The sequence below is a fragment of the Colletotrichum scovillei genome, assembly GCF_011075155.1.
Source record: "Colletotrichum scovillei strain TJNH1 chromosome Unknown Contig00005, whole genome shotgun sequence".
In the NCBI taxonomy this organism is placed as follows: domain Eukaryota; kingdom Fungi; phylum Ascomycota; class Sordariomycetes; order Glomerellales; family Glomerellaceae; genus Colletotrichum; species Colletotrichum scovillei.
The window spans coordinates 2,147,710-2,165,191 of NW_023336263.1; the positions used below are offsets into that span (position 1 = coordinate 2,147,710).

Sequence of the window (17,482 nt, forward strand, 5' to 3'; positions counted from 1 at the left end):
GTCGAGTGCGTGTCTGGATACTTGAGTGTGCTGGTTCCGCCGTTTGAGGCTCATGGAATCCCATGCTTTCTCTCAGCGGCCTGATGAATGCGGCTCGTGCCATTTCATCTCCATCTGTCTTCAACAGGCGTTACCAAATGTCACTAAACAGGTTAAATTGACCATCTCTTAGCCTAACCGACTAGGCGAGACATCAAGGTACCGTAACACGATACGCAAGCACTCAAGGGGCGTAGGCTAAGACCATCGCAAGACATCAAGGTATATATAATCTCATCAAAAAAGCTCTGCAATCTATGCTAATATGTAAGGCAAGGTATGGATCGCTCAACCTCCAAAAACCGATGCTACGACTTTCGTCCCGCTCAAAGATAACGGATGGTATATATCCCTCCCGAGAGTTTTGCGCCGACACCGAGTGAAACGCGTTGGGTTTTCCTTCTCGCATCATCGATCCCGACCAAAAAGCAAAAAAAGTCCGAAATATCATCAATATGAGGTCGTGGACGGCGGGCATCGCTCTCTTCCCAACTCTCTGACACAGCCTTTGCGAGGCCCGCCGCCCATCAACCAGTGGTATCCTGCAGATCATGATGCAATCCCAAAATCCTTCAAAAGAAAAGCTCCGTTCTCTTGGAGGGCATCTCCCGCTTGAGCGAGTCTTCGTCTCTTCGTGTTGTCATTATTCTCCCCTTCACAGCTTTAGCGATGATCCATTCATCGCCGCTGCACTCAACGCTCTTCATTCGGCCAAGCCTGCCATACCCGACGTTGGGGCGAATGTCTCGTACATCTCGTCATCGCTGCTGTCCACACTGAGGGGGCTCTGTGCGTTGCTCACGTCGGCGCTGGGCAGTCCGCTAAATCCTCCAAGACTCATGGTTGCTGGCGCGCTCTGCCCAAGAGAAAGCAAGCCATTGTTAGCAAAGCTGCTGCTAATGCTTCCAAGTCCGATATCCACCACACTTCCGCTGCGGCTCATTGAGGGCTTCTCAGGAAGTTTCTTGAGCAGGCCGGTCGAAATATCGAGCATCGTCATGGCAAACATGGTGAGACCTTTGCCTTCGCCAGGCTTCGAGCTCACGGATAACGTCCAGCGGTATTCGCCCAAGCGCCTACGGTACCAATCGGCTTCCTCTCGTCCTGGGGATGTCGCCCACAGAAGAGAACCAAATGTGCCGATGAGGGCGAAGTTGGTCTTGGACGCAAAGTACCAGAAGGAGCGAAGGTGCGAGGTGTTCAAACGGTTGACAAAGTCCATTGCGGAAATAAGACGAGCCTTGGCCGCGCTTCGGCAGATGTGCTGAACATAGGAATCGACAGCCGATCCGGTGGCTTCGAGCGAACGAATGATACGGCGATGTAGTGTGATTTCGGCGGCGAAGTAGGCAAGGTGGAGGTATCCGATGCTTGACAAACGACCCGGCGGGGCAGAGATTGACGAATACGTGCTGTCCATACGAATGGCTGCGGGCAAACTGGCATACCATTCCTTGAGCTTCAGTTGTATGGGCTTTGCCATGCCCAAAACCAGATGCGTGCCTTGCCCACCGGCGTTGGTGACGTTTTGCATGGCCTGCAATGAGTAGAAGGTATCGAGAATCTCGGCAAGAATCTGCGACAATTGTACCATTTGACCAAACAATGTACGACCGCGCTCGATATCCAGCTTCTCCTCCACGTCCTTCTCGTCCCACTCGACATCGGGAAAGTCATGATCCGTAAGCGGTTGAACCCCCCAGTTGGTCGAGAAAATGTGCGAGGGTCGCCCATGAACGAGCGAACCCCATTTGTCCTGCATGTACAAAGCCCAGGCGAGGCGTTTCCGCAATCCCTTCTCCCAAGGTGGGATCTTCCAGTGCGTACAGTCGAGGTGAAGGCCAAGTTCCTGGGCGGTGGCGACGAGCTGAGCAGTCGGAGCCCACTGATCGCCTTCGGGTCGCTGGGAGAGAAGGAGACCAGCCTGGATGGTGGACAGTTTCGGACGATAAATTGCGTCGGCAAGGGTTGTCCGGATCATCCGCTCGAGGTTGGGAATGTTGGGTCGAGGGACTTGCGCGAGCTCTTCATCGTGCTCCCACCAGTTGATGGCAAACAGGTAAACAGCAGCTAGTAGACAAGGCGAAAATTCGCGGTAGCTGCGCTCGTACTTTTCCAGGAAGACGGTCTTCTGAATAATCGGGAAGGCGGGGTGGACGATGCGGAAGTACAAATCTACTAGCTTGCGGCCATATGGCCGCACGAGACCCTCAATCTCTTCGATATCCTCGAGGATGTGCTCGTGGCCGGGGGTGTTGGAATCTGGTAGTAGTAGGAACGTGTCATCGTCACTGACCTTGCGCAGAGTGCCGCGCGCCAGTAGACTCTCATCCTGAGGGTTGAATGGTGAGAGGTTGATGAGAGAAGGCTCGAAGTCGGTCGTCGGGCCTATGTACTGGCTGTAGCGATCATTTTGGAGACCCAGCGTCCGCTTGAGCAGAGTCGGGCCTCCGACATTCGCCATGTCTTCAAGAAAAGAGCTGCTTCCTGTGGTGCTGGAGAGGCTGGGTTGATGTTGCCTTCGCCTTCTGATATCGGCTCTAGCTGGTGAACTAATAGACCAATCACGTGTCAGAGATTAAGGTTCGTTATCAGACGTGCCCCCCTGACCGCGGCGTGCCCCCATGGCTGCCCAAGAAACATCAAACGGGCGCAAAATGCAAGCTCAAGCGGAGGCGAGCCAGGCTGGCGGGGAGGGAGCAGTAGGGGGACGGACTCGCCAATGTGGTGGTTAAGGAGGGAGGAGGGGGGAATAGGCGGGGAGTAGTAGTAATGTGAGAGTGAGTATTGGTAGGAGAGGGGAGTGAGAATGAAAGCATGAGAAGAGGGGAAAATTGAGCAGACTGACCTTCTTTTACCACTGTCGTCAAAGTCACCGTTCAACTTGCGTTTCCTTGGCTGGGGGCTGTTGAGCAAGGAACAATCGGATCCGCTAGCCTGGCAAGGTATGCAGCTATCTTCGTCTTCGCTCACGATACACTTGACCCTGGATCGTTGGCAGGATTCACATGGGCTGAGTGAACGTGTGGTATATGAGCCAACCGACTCTGCGATTTCCCGTCCAGGCATGCTGCCGCCGCGGAAAAGTTCGAGGTTCGTGAATGCCTCTTGCAGATAAGAGTTTTGGCGGCGGGGAGGTTTTGGTGCAATGGCGATGGGAGCCGTCCTGGTGACGGCACTTGGGTTGGACATGATGGATAGGTAATGCGCGGCAGTAGAGACAATGCTATGTATATACAGGCAGGGCTGGGCCGACGCAGGGGAAGCAGACGAGCGGACGGACCCGGTTCGTCAAGTCGAGGTCCCGGGGCCCTTGTCTGGAGATTGGGGGAATGAAGCGGGCGTGAATTTACTCCCTAGGGTTGACCGGAGATATGACAACGGTGATAGGACGATAGGCTTCGCCAAAGGCCAAGGAAGCAGACGGGAGAGGCTGGCACACTCCCGGGGAAGGAAGCTGGTTCAAAGGAGCCCCACGACGTGCAGCAGATGGGATGGGATGCGAAGCAAGTGATGCAATGTTGCTCGTTGGCTTGATCCTGGTGCTGGTCCTAGGTCTGGGCCGCCACTCGAGATCGACGGCAGAGGAATAAGAATATCTGTGGTCGAGTTGACGTGAGATTTGAGAATTGTGTGCGTAGCACCAATGCAGGATCCGCCAAATGAGATTGGCTGGCGAGCGGTAATTCGATCTTGATGAATTCCTATGGGTGAGCCTGTGTTGTAACACGAAACAGCAGACGGGCCACCACAGGGACTGGACTGATAACGCTACGGTGCGCCGAGGCCGGTTGAGATAAGACGGGCTTGTTGGAAACCTGGGAGGCGGCAGCGGGCAAAGATGATCAGGTACGCCAGCAGACGGACAACGGCCGGTAGCGATTGCGAGGTTTGGCGTGAGATGAACGGGGCCCAGTGGAACAAAGACACGAGAAGATTGTGTTCCCAAGAGCTACCTAGCAAGAGGCTGATAGGTATCCGTCCGAGTAGTGAGGCGCGTTGTGTCGCGTGCGTGCGAGGGGGTACAAGATAAGGCGACGACGGGAATTAGGAACGGGATACTCTGGAAAAGGTAGGCGTTCCAAGGTCCAGAGACTCGAGAAGAGGTACTTGTCCAAGGTAGGTATGTGTTGAGTTTGTGTGGTTCCTCGTCAAGATCTGGGGTGGGATGTAGAAAGTCCGAGGGGGCGCGGTGCGGTCGCGGCTTCGAGTTTCTTTGGGGAAAGGCAAAGATAAGGTAGTGTGCGCCGCAGGACAGGAGTGGCCAAGGCGGAATGATTTGCGCCCGTTTTTGGTGATGGAAATGTAATGGTGGTTGTACTTTTTTGGGGGGGTGCGGTGCGGATGCAGGGCCGGATTTGGGGCCCGGGACTGGGAAGTAATCCAAACTTGGGATTGGATGGATTGGATGAATGGGGGTTTTGATGGATCGATATCGGTGGACTCTCAAGTGACGATGGCGGCAAGGATGAGATAAGCCTTGCTTATCAGTGACATTGGGTCCCAGAGGCGGAGGAGAAAAGTATATGTAAGAGAGCAATGTCCAATGTCTCTAATGGCGCTTCAAGTATCCATTAATGGATGTGCCGGTGCACCAGGACGTCCTTGGTCTTGGATATTCGTTCTTATCCCTGGGTTCCTTGGAGAGCGTCCAGTTTGGGATTTGGCCGTTTTTGTTGGAGACGGAGAAATAATTAAATTTTATGGGGATTGGGTGGCGAGAACGATGGATGGATGGGGTGAGCAGATGAGGAGGAGGATGAGGATAGAACAGGAGAGGAAGGGAGGGAGAGAGTAGGAAGAGGGAAAAGAAGAGAGAGGGAAGAGAGAGTAAGTGAGAGAAGGAAAAGAAAAAGCCAAGGTGGTTAAGGTAAAGAGCACACCTACTCCAGTTCCAGTCCACTGCTCCGTAAGGTAAAGAAAGGTAAGGTAAGGTAAGGATGGATGGATGGATGCGCAAGGGGAGAGAGAGAAAAACCACAGTAAGAAGGAGGAACCTGACAAGATGGGATGTGCAAGCTCCTTCTCCTTCTCTCTTTCTCCTCCCACCTTTACGAATACTCACTCTACCTTATTATCAGCCCAACCACGTAAAAAATGAATAACAGAATGTAGGTGAGAGAGATATGGTACCCAAACACTGACACGCCCAGGGGAGTTCAAATGCCGGGTGAAGGTTTTTTTTCTTCCTTTTTGCTGTTCTTTTTTTACACTGCCGCTGCCCCTCGTACAGTGGTTCACTTTTTTCGATCAATATTTGATCGACAGTGTTGCGGTTCCTCTAAACCCGCAAGGACAGACAGACAGAGACATACTAAAACAGAACGACGCTTGACACAGGATCTGCCGTGAGAAGAGCACAGTCAGGATTGGATGGGGCTCCAACCAGGAAGGGTCAAAGTTCCTGACCGCCGGCGGCCTACTGCAAAGATGTCAGGCAGGCCCGGCCAAAGTCTCTTACTCTACCCCTTCACTATGAATGGCACGTCTCGCGTCGGTGGAGGAAGAAGCAGGAGGGTGTATTGGAAGAGGAGGCGCGGCAGTATCTGACTGGCCGGCGGGCGTTGGTCTCAATGGTCCGACTGACGGACCAAGCGGCCGAAAAAGACATCGAGAAAGAATGGTCCAAACCTTGGTTTGATGGAGTATGGGGATCAAGATGGAGACGAGCGCATGGGCAAGGACATGTCGACTGAGATGGGACGGGACGGCATGGCATGGGATGGAATGGGACGGACACCCTCCTGGCGTCCCTTTTGCCTCTAACTCTCTTACCGCACCGCAGTGCAGTCTTCTTCTGCAGCCTGGTGCCTGCCTTGCCCTCACCGACACGAAAAGATGTGCAAAGCGGCAGCTGCAAATGCAATACCTGAGGAGACAGGCATAGGCATGGCTTGGCATAAAAGAAAAGTCTCAATGAGACGAGCAGGAGAGAGAGAGCGAGAGACTTTGTCCGTGTCAGTGACAAATGACATGGGGAACTACCGGCTAACGAACCAAAGTCAAGAAAACAGGGCAAAAGGGAAAAACATAAAGAGAACAGGGTAGATAGGCCCGGGGCTGTGCTTTTCGAACATCCACGCCCAGGCTACGCGGGGGGTGTAAGTGTCGGATCGGTTGTTGAACAAAGCCAAGCCAGAAACCGCCCAATTACGGAGGAATGAATTACCTTGCGGCTCGCCGGGAATCGAACGACGAGGCGCGCGTCGATGCGGCGCTCGATAGTAAGGTAGACAAGAGGGCGCAAAAGGTAAGAAAGTGTGGTAAGAGAAATAGACGTCGGGTGAATAATAGGAAAGTGACCAAGTGATCTATCGCTCAAAGAAGAGATCAGGGTACGGTGAAGCACTTGGAGACGTCAAGGCATGTTAGCCGAGCAGGTCTAGCTTCTACGCAGTAGGCCTAAGGTAGGTGACATATTGAACGTTTGATAGCGATTGCGTTGTGTCGTACCAGGAGCATCAGTACTCCGTAGAGGCCACCGGGGATTTGAATAGGAACAGGGAAGTGTGCTTGAAGGCGCGAGGCTAAAAAGGCCGCCAGGACCGTTTTCGTTGCATTCCGCGTAGAAAGAAGAAAGGTTGACAATGGAGAATAGTTATGGAGGACTCTCCGACTCACAGACTTTGGTCATGGTGACTTTGGTGATGGTCACAGTTTGGTGGCCGGATGGGAACTTTGAAGGGGAATTCTCCACAAAAGCACATGGCAAAGTGTGCGACTTGTCGACCCTTCGGCCCTGTCTGGCACGATGACTGGGTCGTCGTTGCTGGGAATGGCATGGGGGAAGGGAAGTGATGGTGTCAATGGAGGGACGGAAAGATAAAGCACGAGACATTTGGGAGGGGAGATGGGCGCCGCCTTATCTCTGTCCATTCCGGGGCAGGCGTTCTAGAAAGATGCTACGAGACAGAAATACATAATGGCAAATGGGCAAATCACGGCTCATATATTTCATCTTGTCTTTTGGGGCCCTTTGGGGCCCTTTGGGGTCTCCTCAAGCTTCAGCTCCATAGTGTAACTCCGTCACTCCGTACTCCGTACCCGTGCCTACAGTACAGGGTTGGAGGGTACATGCTTCCCAACACTCCGTAAAGTATGGAAGGTAAGGTAAGGAACTCCAAGGAGTCCAAGGTGGTGGTGGTTGCTGCACGATCCGAGTCGGCGGTACTCGGGCGGAACATGGGGCCCCACCATTGACTACTGCCATTCTGCAGCTCACTCGCCGCTTCTTGCCTCGACCGGCGCTTGTAGCGCAGACGTACATTCCTTCCTGCGTGAGGTAGAACTGGAGACTGGAGTGAAGTGCCCTAGGAAGACGTGGGGACCCACCCCTTTAGCGAAGTGGCTCCCATTACCTTATAGAAAGTCCGGTACCGCCCGTTTCGGGACTAGCGCAGCAATACCCATAACGTAATTCTCGAATATTGCCGAGTCAGAACTCGACGACCAAGGTCTCTTTGGCCCATCGTCCCAACTTCAACCTCCTCTTCAACCAGCATCTCGCGCGCGCAAGCAACGCCTATTCACCACCTAGCTATGCGGCACCGCAGTACTCCCTATACCTGCACGGCGCTGACCGCAGCCAGATGTCGAGTCGCATGCAGCCCGGCTGCACGCAACTGCACAACCAGCAACACCTCAGGAGACCCGCTGCTCTATCTGGAAGAGGGATAAACCTGCGACGCAGCATCTACCAGGGGACCACCATCAACAGCATCATCCCTCATCCTAGAATCCGGAAGCTGCTAAGATATGCAGCCCATCATCAAGTTTGAGCGGGCAAAGAAGCGGATTCACCTCCTCCCACTCTATTCTCCCACTCACCACCAAGTCATTTTTAGCCTGCCGTTGTTCGGAACCATCAAGTCAAGCCACCACGCCAGCCATCAAGCGGACCAGCCCATGTCATGACACGGATTCAAATTATTACCTACAACTCAACCCACGGCCAAGGGATCGATCGTCCAACGATGACACAAATCACGGGCTGTCGTGTGCCGCCCCGAATCACCGCCGTTCCGCCGTTGCGCTTCAGGGTCCTTTCAACCCATCCCGCCCCTGTCATGTCACCCTTTCCCCGTTGGGACTCTTTGTCACTGTCTCCATCGATTTCAATCTCCATGCCGCCGGTCTAGACGACGGTCTCCTCCCTCCGGCATGCTAGGTAGGAGGAGTCGATGTGAAAGACCATCCGCGCCTGTTCCGGTCGCGCCCGATGAGCAAGGGACCTTGCCAGTCCCTGAACTGAAGTGCGCCTTCTACTGTTATGTCACGGCCCCGATTTCCAACCGGCATCGAAGAACTTGGATACTCCAACCAAAGACCTCACAACTCACCACTCTTCAAATAAGCCAAAGTCCAGATCTGGTGGACCGTGGACCAGCCTCAATTCCTGGTAACGCGGGGTTGCGGGGCAGTTGGTCTCCTGCGAATCATCGTCCCTGTTTGGCTGCTCATCATACCAACCATGCCAATCTCAAATGGACGTCGATTTTATCCCACCCTCGGCACGAAAGAAACCACCATTTGAGAAATCAGGGCCAGAGAAAAACCCACACACCACCACGACCGAATTTCTATCATCTTGGCCCAACCCATTGCATGCGTTCCACTGTCATCTTGCCGCCGCCAGCAGTCAGCCAAACTGACACCTCCAAGCAACTCGCTACTTGAGAGGACACCTTTAACCGCAATACCCTCCTTGTCAAATATCGAAATGCCACGTCGGCTCACCTGCCGAAAAAAAGGCCCCCAAAGACTCTACCATCTTCTGACGTTCTTCGACAAATGACCTTGAAACTCAACAACTTGATCGACTCTTCTTCCCGCCTTCTCCTGCGGGAGACCCCCACGAATCCCTGCATGTCACGCCTTCCGACCGCCTCGCCTCAACAATCAGCAAGCCATAAACCTTCCCGAGAGACACATCCCTCGTGGGGGGTAAACTTCATGTGTTGTGCGACATCGTGAACGCACACAGGCACCACTCACACACCCTTGACCTAACATAGCCAAGAACCAAACAGGGGTTCATATAATCGCCCAGCTACTACTTACGTCATTGAGTTCCTAATCCCGCTAGTTTCACGATGCCAGCCCGGCGGCTCTATCGCTAGCGTTTCCGGTGGCCGTCGGCTCCGACCACCAGGTATAAATTGAATCGACAACTACCTATTTGATGCAAGTGGCGAACCTTGCCCGGTGAAGATGTACCCGAAGTCTGTATTTCGGTCCGAGGCCATGATGGAACAGTGACACACCTCCACGTCCGCAACGGCTCGATTGCATGTGAAACGGCGTTTGTGATATATCTGTACCTTATTCTCGTGATTTCTCCGCGATCCTCACGACCTGCTGCATTCATAGACTCCACATTCTTCACGTGCTATGAGCCGAAAAGTCCTATTACCCCGCGGGGACGAAAACGCAAAGTTGCGGTAGTTCTGTCACTATGTAGAAGTCTACAGGTTCTCATACACAGTCTTTTAGAAACAAACATGCTGGATCGACCGATTGAAAGAGGATGTCACGCCTAGATGTTCGCAAGCGTCGGGCGAGGCAACGGCGGCAAACTGAACGAGTTTCACCGCTCTCCCGAAAAGCACCAAAGCCGAACCAAACCGGTCAACCGCAACATTCGAGACAGCATGCGTCTAGTTCAACTTGGGAATTCGATTGGTCATTGATTCCTGTGATGCGACGAAGGCAGGCTGGGCATAGTTGACCGACTCTGTTCTGCCTCGAATGGCCTAGAGCTGTATCGCCCGGCCACTGCAGAGGAGAGTGTGGTTCTGGGTGTTGATTGACGGTTTTCCGCCCTCCGCCCTCCACTTTCCGACATCAAACTGTGATGACATACTTGCTGATCATTATAGGTCAGAAGGTCGCGGCCCGACGATCTCGAACCGATGGAAAACAGTCTTGGGTACGGATGTTGGGCCGTCTTTCCTACAACTCAAAGCATGACGGTTCGACATTGTACGTTTGTCATGGATTTATCCGTCCTTTGCACCGAATGCACTCGTCAGATCATCGCGGTTTAGGCACACAAAGCCAGTCGTACTTACTGGTCTTGCACGAGCCTTGCGTATTCTCAAGAATCATGAGGATCTCCTCGTAGATCGTCACTCTATCCGTCGACGGAGCCCCGCCTGGCAGACTCATGTGAAATCCCCCAATCGTTACGAAACCCAAGGTTTCATAGAACGGCACAGCGTCCGTCGTGCTTTCGAGGAATACCGGGAGCCCCTCAGCTCTGGCGGCCTCCGTAGCGGCATGCACCAAAGCTTTCCCCGCGCCGCGGCCTCGGAAGCGGTAGTCAGTGCACAAGAACGTCAAATCTACAAGAGCCGGGCATCTCCGCCGGGCCCGGGTCCGCCGCCGTCGGTGGTGGCCGGTGCCGGCGGGGAGAGAACGCCCATGAGATGTCAGCAACTAGAAAGTTTGGGGCTTTGAACGTTCAACGCCAGCGTCGTTGGCAAAGTGGACACGGGTAACAGGTGTAACGTGGACACCGCGATGGGAATGAAAGGGAAAACTGTGGTTCCCGCTGCGGCGCTGGCCCCGCCGTTCCGTGGAGAGATGTCACCGAAATGACATTCTGGAATTCGACGAAATGCGATGCCGAGGGAGCAGGAAACCCGCCGAGAACTGTCTGGGATCAGCGTCTCTTGGGGAGGAGCAACCCCGGGGGGAGAGAGACTCCGAGTCTTTGAGGGTCTTCGCTGTCTGATGCGTTTCCCCACCGGGCCAAACCCCCCACCGGGCAAACACCGACCTCGGAGCCGACTCAAACAGCGCCAGCAAGGAAGTGTGAGGTTTGCGGATAAGGAAATACGGCACCGGCGCAGCTAACATAGTCGGCGGAAAGCCGGGAACAGGCAACTGGGATGGGGAGAAACTGCCGATACAGGTAGGTGGATGAGGAGTTGACCGCACCCCCCTCGCGCGACATTTCCCGAAATTTTCACGTAATGGGAAATACCGGGATGGTGGAGTGCGTTGAAGATGTTGGGCTAAAAATGGCAGTTGAATCATGAATGGAGCGGCGAAAGGGATTGGGGTTTCAAAATAACAACAATCAGATTGTCAGAGAAAAAGAAAGGACCGAAAGGCAAGAGTGGACGAGTAGTGATAAACAAGATATTTGAAAGGTGTAGGGCACTCACGGAGAAAAGGCCGGGAGCCCATGGCTTCCCGACGTGCTTTTGATGCGGCGGTCGCGTAGGCGGTGAGGTAGTCTCGGTTCGCTGAAGCGGGCCACTCTTCTTCGTCTTCGCTTTCTTCGTTGTCCTCCTCCTCCTCTCCTTCTGCTGCCGCTGCTTCCTCCGCCTTGGAGTTTTGGTGGTGTTGTTGGTTCCGAGGAGGTTGTTCTTTACTCCCGTCATCCACCGCACCCGCCTCTGCCGTTGTTGGCAGTATATTGCCCGGCTCTAAGCGTCGTGAGCCGCTGGCGGATGCGGTGGGTGTTTCAATGACATGGCTTCGACTTCCACCTTGACCTCGACGTCGGACGATGTCCCATTTCACAAAGGCAATGACACGTCCGCCGTTCCCCCCGGTGCCGGTAGCATCATCGGCGTCGGCGTCGGCATCGGCATCCGCCTCATCCATTTCGTCGGTGTCGGAGCTGACGCGCGCCACGAGGATCCGTGGCGTGTTGTGATCACGGAGGTGATGCAGGGCGTCTTTCGCGAGGTGGTCGTGGAGGTCGGCGAGGGAGGCGGTCGTGGGGAATTGCAGCGGAAGTAAGGGGTTGGAGGACATTGATGAGATGTGGATGGAGGCGATTTGAGGGGTTTCGGAGGGTGTTGGGGGGCAGATCGTGAGGACCGTCATCGTCGATGAAGTTTGGGTTTGTGGGTTTATGAGTTTTGGTTGGTGTTGTGTGAGTTGTGTGAGGCTTTGGTGAGTTGGTGTAAGTCGATGATAAGCTTGGAGTGAGGTGGGTGAAAGTTGAGTAGTATGGTAGGTAGTTGCGTGAGATTTGGGAGTGAGTGGCGATGATGGTTGGTTTGCGGTCATGTGATTTGTTTGTGCCTCTGTGCTATGAGGTTGCTACGAGTGTTGCACGCAAGGTAGGACGTGTTCCTCTAGATATACTGGCTCATTATTCTTGAAATTCCAATATACAGCGATCAAGGGTAACGTGAGATATGAGGCCGGGTTAAACCTGGGGAAAGCTTGAAACGATTGCCTACCCTCGACTTGTACTGTCTGGCTAAATGGCTCTCCTGACTTGAATGCGTGCCTTTTCACCTCCTCCAGTCTGTTGAGCTGTGCGCTTTACTCTTTGAAGGCTCTCTGCGATACATGCGAGTTCTTGTCACGAGTTTTGAGAGTCGAGGAGCATGAGAGCTCACATGGTATGTTTCTGTTAGTTGAAGCGTACTGTATTCCCCCCTTCGCTTCGACCTTCATTAGCTGGGAATGATGATGATGGAGGATAAGTCTATTCCCCGGGGTTTTCTCCTTGTGTTCAGTGATAAGTCAAGTATGCTTCCAGATCCGAAAAGCCGTCTGAGGTGAAGCTTTGCAAAGTCACGGCTTTCCATACGGAGGTATTTGCAAACGGTGAGCTTTTCTACATGCCCGCGTACCTAGGATAAAGAGAACAAAAAGCGAAGTCCCGGCAAGATTTGAATCACCTCCACGAGAAAGAAGGACTGAACCTGTTGAAAACCTAATGCGGCGTAGCATTCGACATGAACGGTGGGCGAAGCACCGTCCAACGCCATAGGCGCATACATGCAAATATATATATATGATAGTCCTATACTCAAATTCAGGCCAGAGTCACCTGCTTGCGACTAGAATAGGTAACTTCCAGCAAGCTTCGGAGAACTGTGTATGGGAGGCTTGCCACTGTTGTCAATCTGAAAGTCCTAAAGCGCCTCTTGAATATATAATGATCTTGGCTGTCCATACTTCAACTACCTGGGCAAGTCGCTTGACAATCGACCCACTGATGAAATGTCTTTTCGCAGGAAATTATGTGTAGATTCGTAGCTGCCATATCTTCCTCATTCACCAAGTGTTGTTCATCTCCGGACGTGCAGATTAAGACTGGGTATTAGATGTACCCCCAAAGCTGTTCCGTATCCATACGAACCCACCAAAACTAGCTCTGTTGTCCCCGCGGCCTCAAGCTCATCATGAATTCGGTGCTCTGTTGCCAAGGAAATCTATCATGTCCTTCAGCATGTCCTTGGAATAGCAATGGTCTAGCCCATCGTAGGTCTTGAACTCGACCTCACAGCCCATCGCCCACAAGACTCTCGACGCCTCCTCACCGTAACGTACTGGAACGTTATCGTCCACGGTCCCATGTCCGAGCAACACGGGTGTGTCCAGGAACGATGGACGCGTCGTAAGCTCCGGGATGGTGATGCCAATCTCGTCCCCCAGAATACGCAATGTTCGCTCCACCGGGTCGTGTTCAGACCGATTACCCTCCCAGCTAGTAGTCGAATCGCCATCAGAGTGCTCAAAGGGATCGTCATCAGAGTATTCCGGCGCCTCATCATATCGTCCACCTAGTCGACAATCTCCTTCCGCCATGGCCTCGGCCATCACGCCAGCCATGGGTAACATCCCACACATGCCCAGTATGCCGCCCAGTGGCGTCCCGCGCCACATCAACAGGCAAACAAGCGCCGCAGCACAGCCTTGGCTGAAGCCGCCGAGCACTACCCTACCTGTCCCGCCCACTCGGGCAGCTTCCTCTTCTAGTAGAGAATGTATGAACAGAACCGTTTCCTTTGCGTGGCCCAGTAGTGTATCCTCCCAGTCGCCGCTCCCGTCGTACCATTGGTTTATAATGGTCCGTCTGTAAATGGTTGCCCGCGACCGCGGGGCGGTCGGGAAAATGAAGCGCGTATGCGGTAGAAGATCTCGAAAAGTACAAGGATTTAAGCCCGGTGGTGTGGTTGAATCATCGAGTGGGACAGACAGAAGCCCCGGTGCAAAGAGTTTAGCACTGGAGCCGCGGCCGTGAAGGAGGATGATGGTCTGCTGGTGCGGCTGTCTCAGCGGCGGTATGATCATGGGCGGAGGGAAGGTATGTAATGGCAATCGGGGCTCAGAGATGATGCCTGGGGCTTCTTCCGTGTCTACAGCCTCGGCCATTGGTGATGTGTTGACAGGTCAAGTTGTCTTGGGGCTGGTCGGCGAGGGAGGTGGGGAGAACGGGCGGGTTGAGATGACGTTCGGCGATGGGGCCGGAAAGTATCCACCAAGGCCGGAGTGCTTCCCGCGGCCGGCCGACCGGTGCGGCTTTGAGACGACGGAATCTGCTCAGTGATTGTATTCGATGGTGTAGCAACCGCGCATTATCATTGTAAATGTTATTTTGTCCTTTCATCTGATGTAGACACGCTTTTATTCTCGACGAAGCAGATGTGAAGGTTATGCCGGGGCAGTGGTTCCAAATGCATCGCTAACGTTTCCAAAAAGCCAAGCTCTAAGTCCGGCACAGCGACAGGTATATCATAGCCTGGTGAAGGGATTTGAGGCATGTACTAGTCTCTATCGTATGTCTAAGCAACCCCGTCACGGTATACTCCTAACCTTGTTGTCCTTTTGAGGGTATCAAGAAGAACAACCACCAAGGCGTAAAGGCATGCCTGAGATGAGTACGGCTAATAATCGAACGTCACGTTCGTTAGGCACCTTAATAGAAGTCGTTGCCCTCTTTTCACCCAGCAGAAACACGCGCAGGCCGAGAAATAGTTACACAGAGAAATGCTTTGTCGGTGGAGCCACTGCTTTGCCAGACAAACGTCGAGCACCGTTATGAACTTGCAACTTATCGAGAGGCCGCTTCGTTCTCGGATTTCTCAAGCAAATGAGTTCTATCAACGGTCATAGCTTCCTCTCGATGGGATTCGAGACCATCCCTCACTTGCCGAGGGAGAGAGGGCACTCCACGGCACATTTACCGGCAACTCAGCTGGACGCAATAGCCTTAGGAGTGTCTTACATGGGCAAGCTGGCGCAACGGGCCTCACAACTTTGAGAAGCACAGCGCTGACCCGATTGGAAACGATGTTGTCTGAGGCGGAACTGATCTGTATACTTGTCAAAATGTTGGACATGGGTTCAGGTCCGGAGAGAATCTCGCCGGCGTGACCCATGACCTCAACGATGAAAGTTGGAAAACCACCATATTACGGGGGTATTGTGAAAGAATAGAGCGTAGCCAGAGCTAAGACCCCCTCCTTCTGTTTTCACCAGAAAGACTTTGATCTCGATCACCTGCGATTCTAAGCGACCCTCGGCGCCGTGCTACAATGTTTCAATGGCGAAGCAGACTGCACTGCGGTTAACACGTACCCAGTTCGATCGATGCTCAGTGAATTCCGAACCCCAGCGCTTAGAAGTATACAGTAATCCAATTATATCTACCTTGTGTGCTGGCAACTGTGCCGTCGTCCATGAATGGCCTCAAATCCTAGATGCTCCGTGTGTATAGGCAGCCGCCGCTCAGCCAATAAAGGAGTGTGATAAATGAACCGAGTGTCAGCCAGTGAGACGAGGCATACAGATACTGCCCCATGCACCGTCAGATCTATATCACGATAGCCAGCGACAGTCAGAACCTATAATGACAGGCACATCTTTGGCTCATCCTCCTAGAAGCGGCACGGGAATCCTGTACGGTTTTGAGGGGTCAGAGTAAGCAAAGGAACGGCCAGTCAATCCTCGCATAAAGATGACTGCATTGTTTTAAATCAGCGTTCTGACTGGCGCTTCTTCTTGGTCGTTCGTATGTGGGATTGTAAATGAAGGATCGGAAGCTCAACTCAGCACCTACACTTCAGCAGGAGTGAGTAATCCAAAGAAGGGCAACATTTGGTCGGACAACTATGTGCAAGACCATTGGCTGCCCATCCAAATTGAGCGGCACACGACCCATGGTCCAGGGGTTCAGAGGAGGGACGGTCGGAGACGCCGTGACTTCAAGAGAAGTCGGGTCCGATGGAAACCTTGACCGCCGTTCTTTCTCCAGTCAAGACCCGGTTGGAGCGCGTAAAAGAATCAAAGTTCAAGAGTCATAAGGCTGAGCGAAAGGCCCAGGAATGCAGCTAGACGTCAGTGGACTTTTCAGGTTGCGAACCTGGGGGGCAATTGACAGCGTCGTTCCCGCAGATAGACAACTTTTACGAGGTTTCGCTCGAGATTAGCGAAGGGGTGGCAGATGCTCCATACCAGCATGGTACGCTTGATGAAGCGCTTTTCCCTCTTCGGAGACGGGCGGGCAGCGGCGACAACTGTTACTGGGGGGGTGACTGTGGACGGGATGGGGCGGCGGGCTCGGGTTCTTCGTGGAGTTAAATTTAGAGATGCTACTGGCGCTAGTGGCGCGCTTTTAACTCGTTTCTTCAGGGGGCGCCTCGGTGTTTCTTTGGGAATGTTGGCCCGTTGTGCCAGCCTGCCAGCCTTTATTCCGGGATAATGGATGCGATGGTTTAGGTCGGGAGGGGAGTTTATTTTGGTTACCTTTCGATGCCGGTAGTCGTAGAAGCTGGTCCTCGAGGCTTGTAGAGTTGGATCTTGCAGGATCGGCTTGGATATGTCATCGGATAAGGTACATGTGTGGCGAGGGGCTACTGGTCGTACAGAAGCGAGTTTGCGGTTGGAACCCGGTGACTAACCTTCCACCCATCTGTCCCTGTCTGCTGTGATACCTGTCAGTATACCTGACAGCATGGTCTGCAAGCCTTTGCTGCAAGCCCTGCGCCTCCTCATGCACAATATGGAGAGATATCAAACTGCACATAGCTCACCATGTCGATAAGCGCACTTGTTAAGGCAAGCCCTGGATAGCATCCACGGAGACCAGCATCACAAAAGTCTGGTAAGATACACAGCAGTGGCCCAGTCAATATGATGGAGAACGTAAAATAACATGGGCCCAGTGACGTTTCGGACTTGAGAACAGCCTTCCTCGCTCTCTCTGAGCAAGGGGAAGCCCGAGCTCCTTTCGATTCCATCAGCAGGCTGAAAAGGATTTACATCGATGATCGCATGGTGTTGTTATGTGGGTTCGGAGCAACAGAGTGGTCTACCGAAAGGGCTGAGATGCGGTTCAATGCCAGGTTGACGAGCAGAGACCACAGCCTATTGCCGATGTTGGCTCGCACAGCCACCGCCTGACAGCCTGGGAGGGTGGTTTGAGGCAACCCGGCCAGCTGGATACGAGTGCCCACTGCCCTCGAAAGTAGGCCGCTGCACAGCGCGTAGAACGTGGAAGAATCCGGGATACTCCGAGCCGCCGTTTAGTCGTCGGCTGCACACTGCCAGAACAAGCCGATCAGACGACTCGAGGCTATGGAACGTTGCGGCTGTGGCACGGGGCCGCCGTATCTTGCTACTGTTATGCGGCAGCGCGCTTGCCTCGACTCATTGTCGCTTCCCTTCGGCCCAGTACCGAGGTGAA

The 17,482-nt window shown here is 53.5% G+C and overlaps 3 protein-coding genes across 3 annotated transcripts; all 3 read right to left on the bottom strand.

The window, feature by feature from the left end:
• Positions 1–247: 247 nt before the first annotated feature.
• Positions 248–5,201, bottom strand: HER10_EVM0003681 (fungal specific transcription factor domain-containing protein). The gene is made up of 2 exons (XM_035473346.1): positions 2,888–5,201; positions 248–2,591 (listed from the first exon to the last, which is right to left on the bottom strand). The coding sequence occupies exons 1-2, from the start codon at positions 3,229–3,231 to the stop codon at positions 743–745; spliced, it is 2,193 nt and encodes a 730-aa protein (XP_035333867.1). The 5' UTR covers positions 3,232–5,201; the 3' UTR covers positions 248–742.
• Positions 5,202–11,101: 5,900 nt separating this feature from the next.
• On the bottom strand, positions 11,102–12,196 carry HER10_EVM0013171 (uncharacterized protein). Its single transcript, XM_035482535.1, has one exon. The coding sequence runs from the start codon at positions 12,064–12,066 to the stop codon at positions 11,131–11,133; it is 936 nt and encodes a 311-aa protein (XP_035334523.1). The 5' UTR covers positions 12,067–12,196; the 3' UTR covers positions 11,102–11,130.
• A 998-nt stretch (positions 12,197–13,194) lies between these two features.
• On the bottom strand, positions 13,195–14,169 carry HER10_EVM0002451 (acyl-protein thioesterase; the record flags this gene model as incomplete). The annotated part of the gene is made up of 1 exon (XM_035472162.1): positions 13,195–14,169. One exon carries the CDS (start codon positions 14,167–14,169, stop codon positions 13,195–13,197), a length of 975 nt encoding a protein of 324 aa, XP_035333787.1.
• Positions 14,170–17,482: the final 3,313 nt, after the last annotated feature.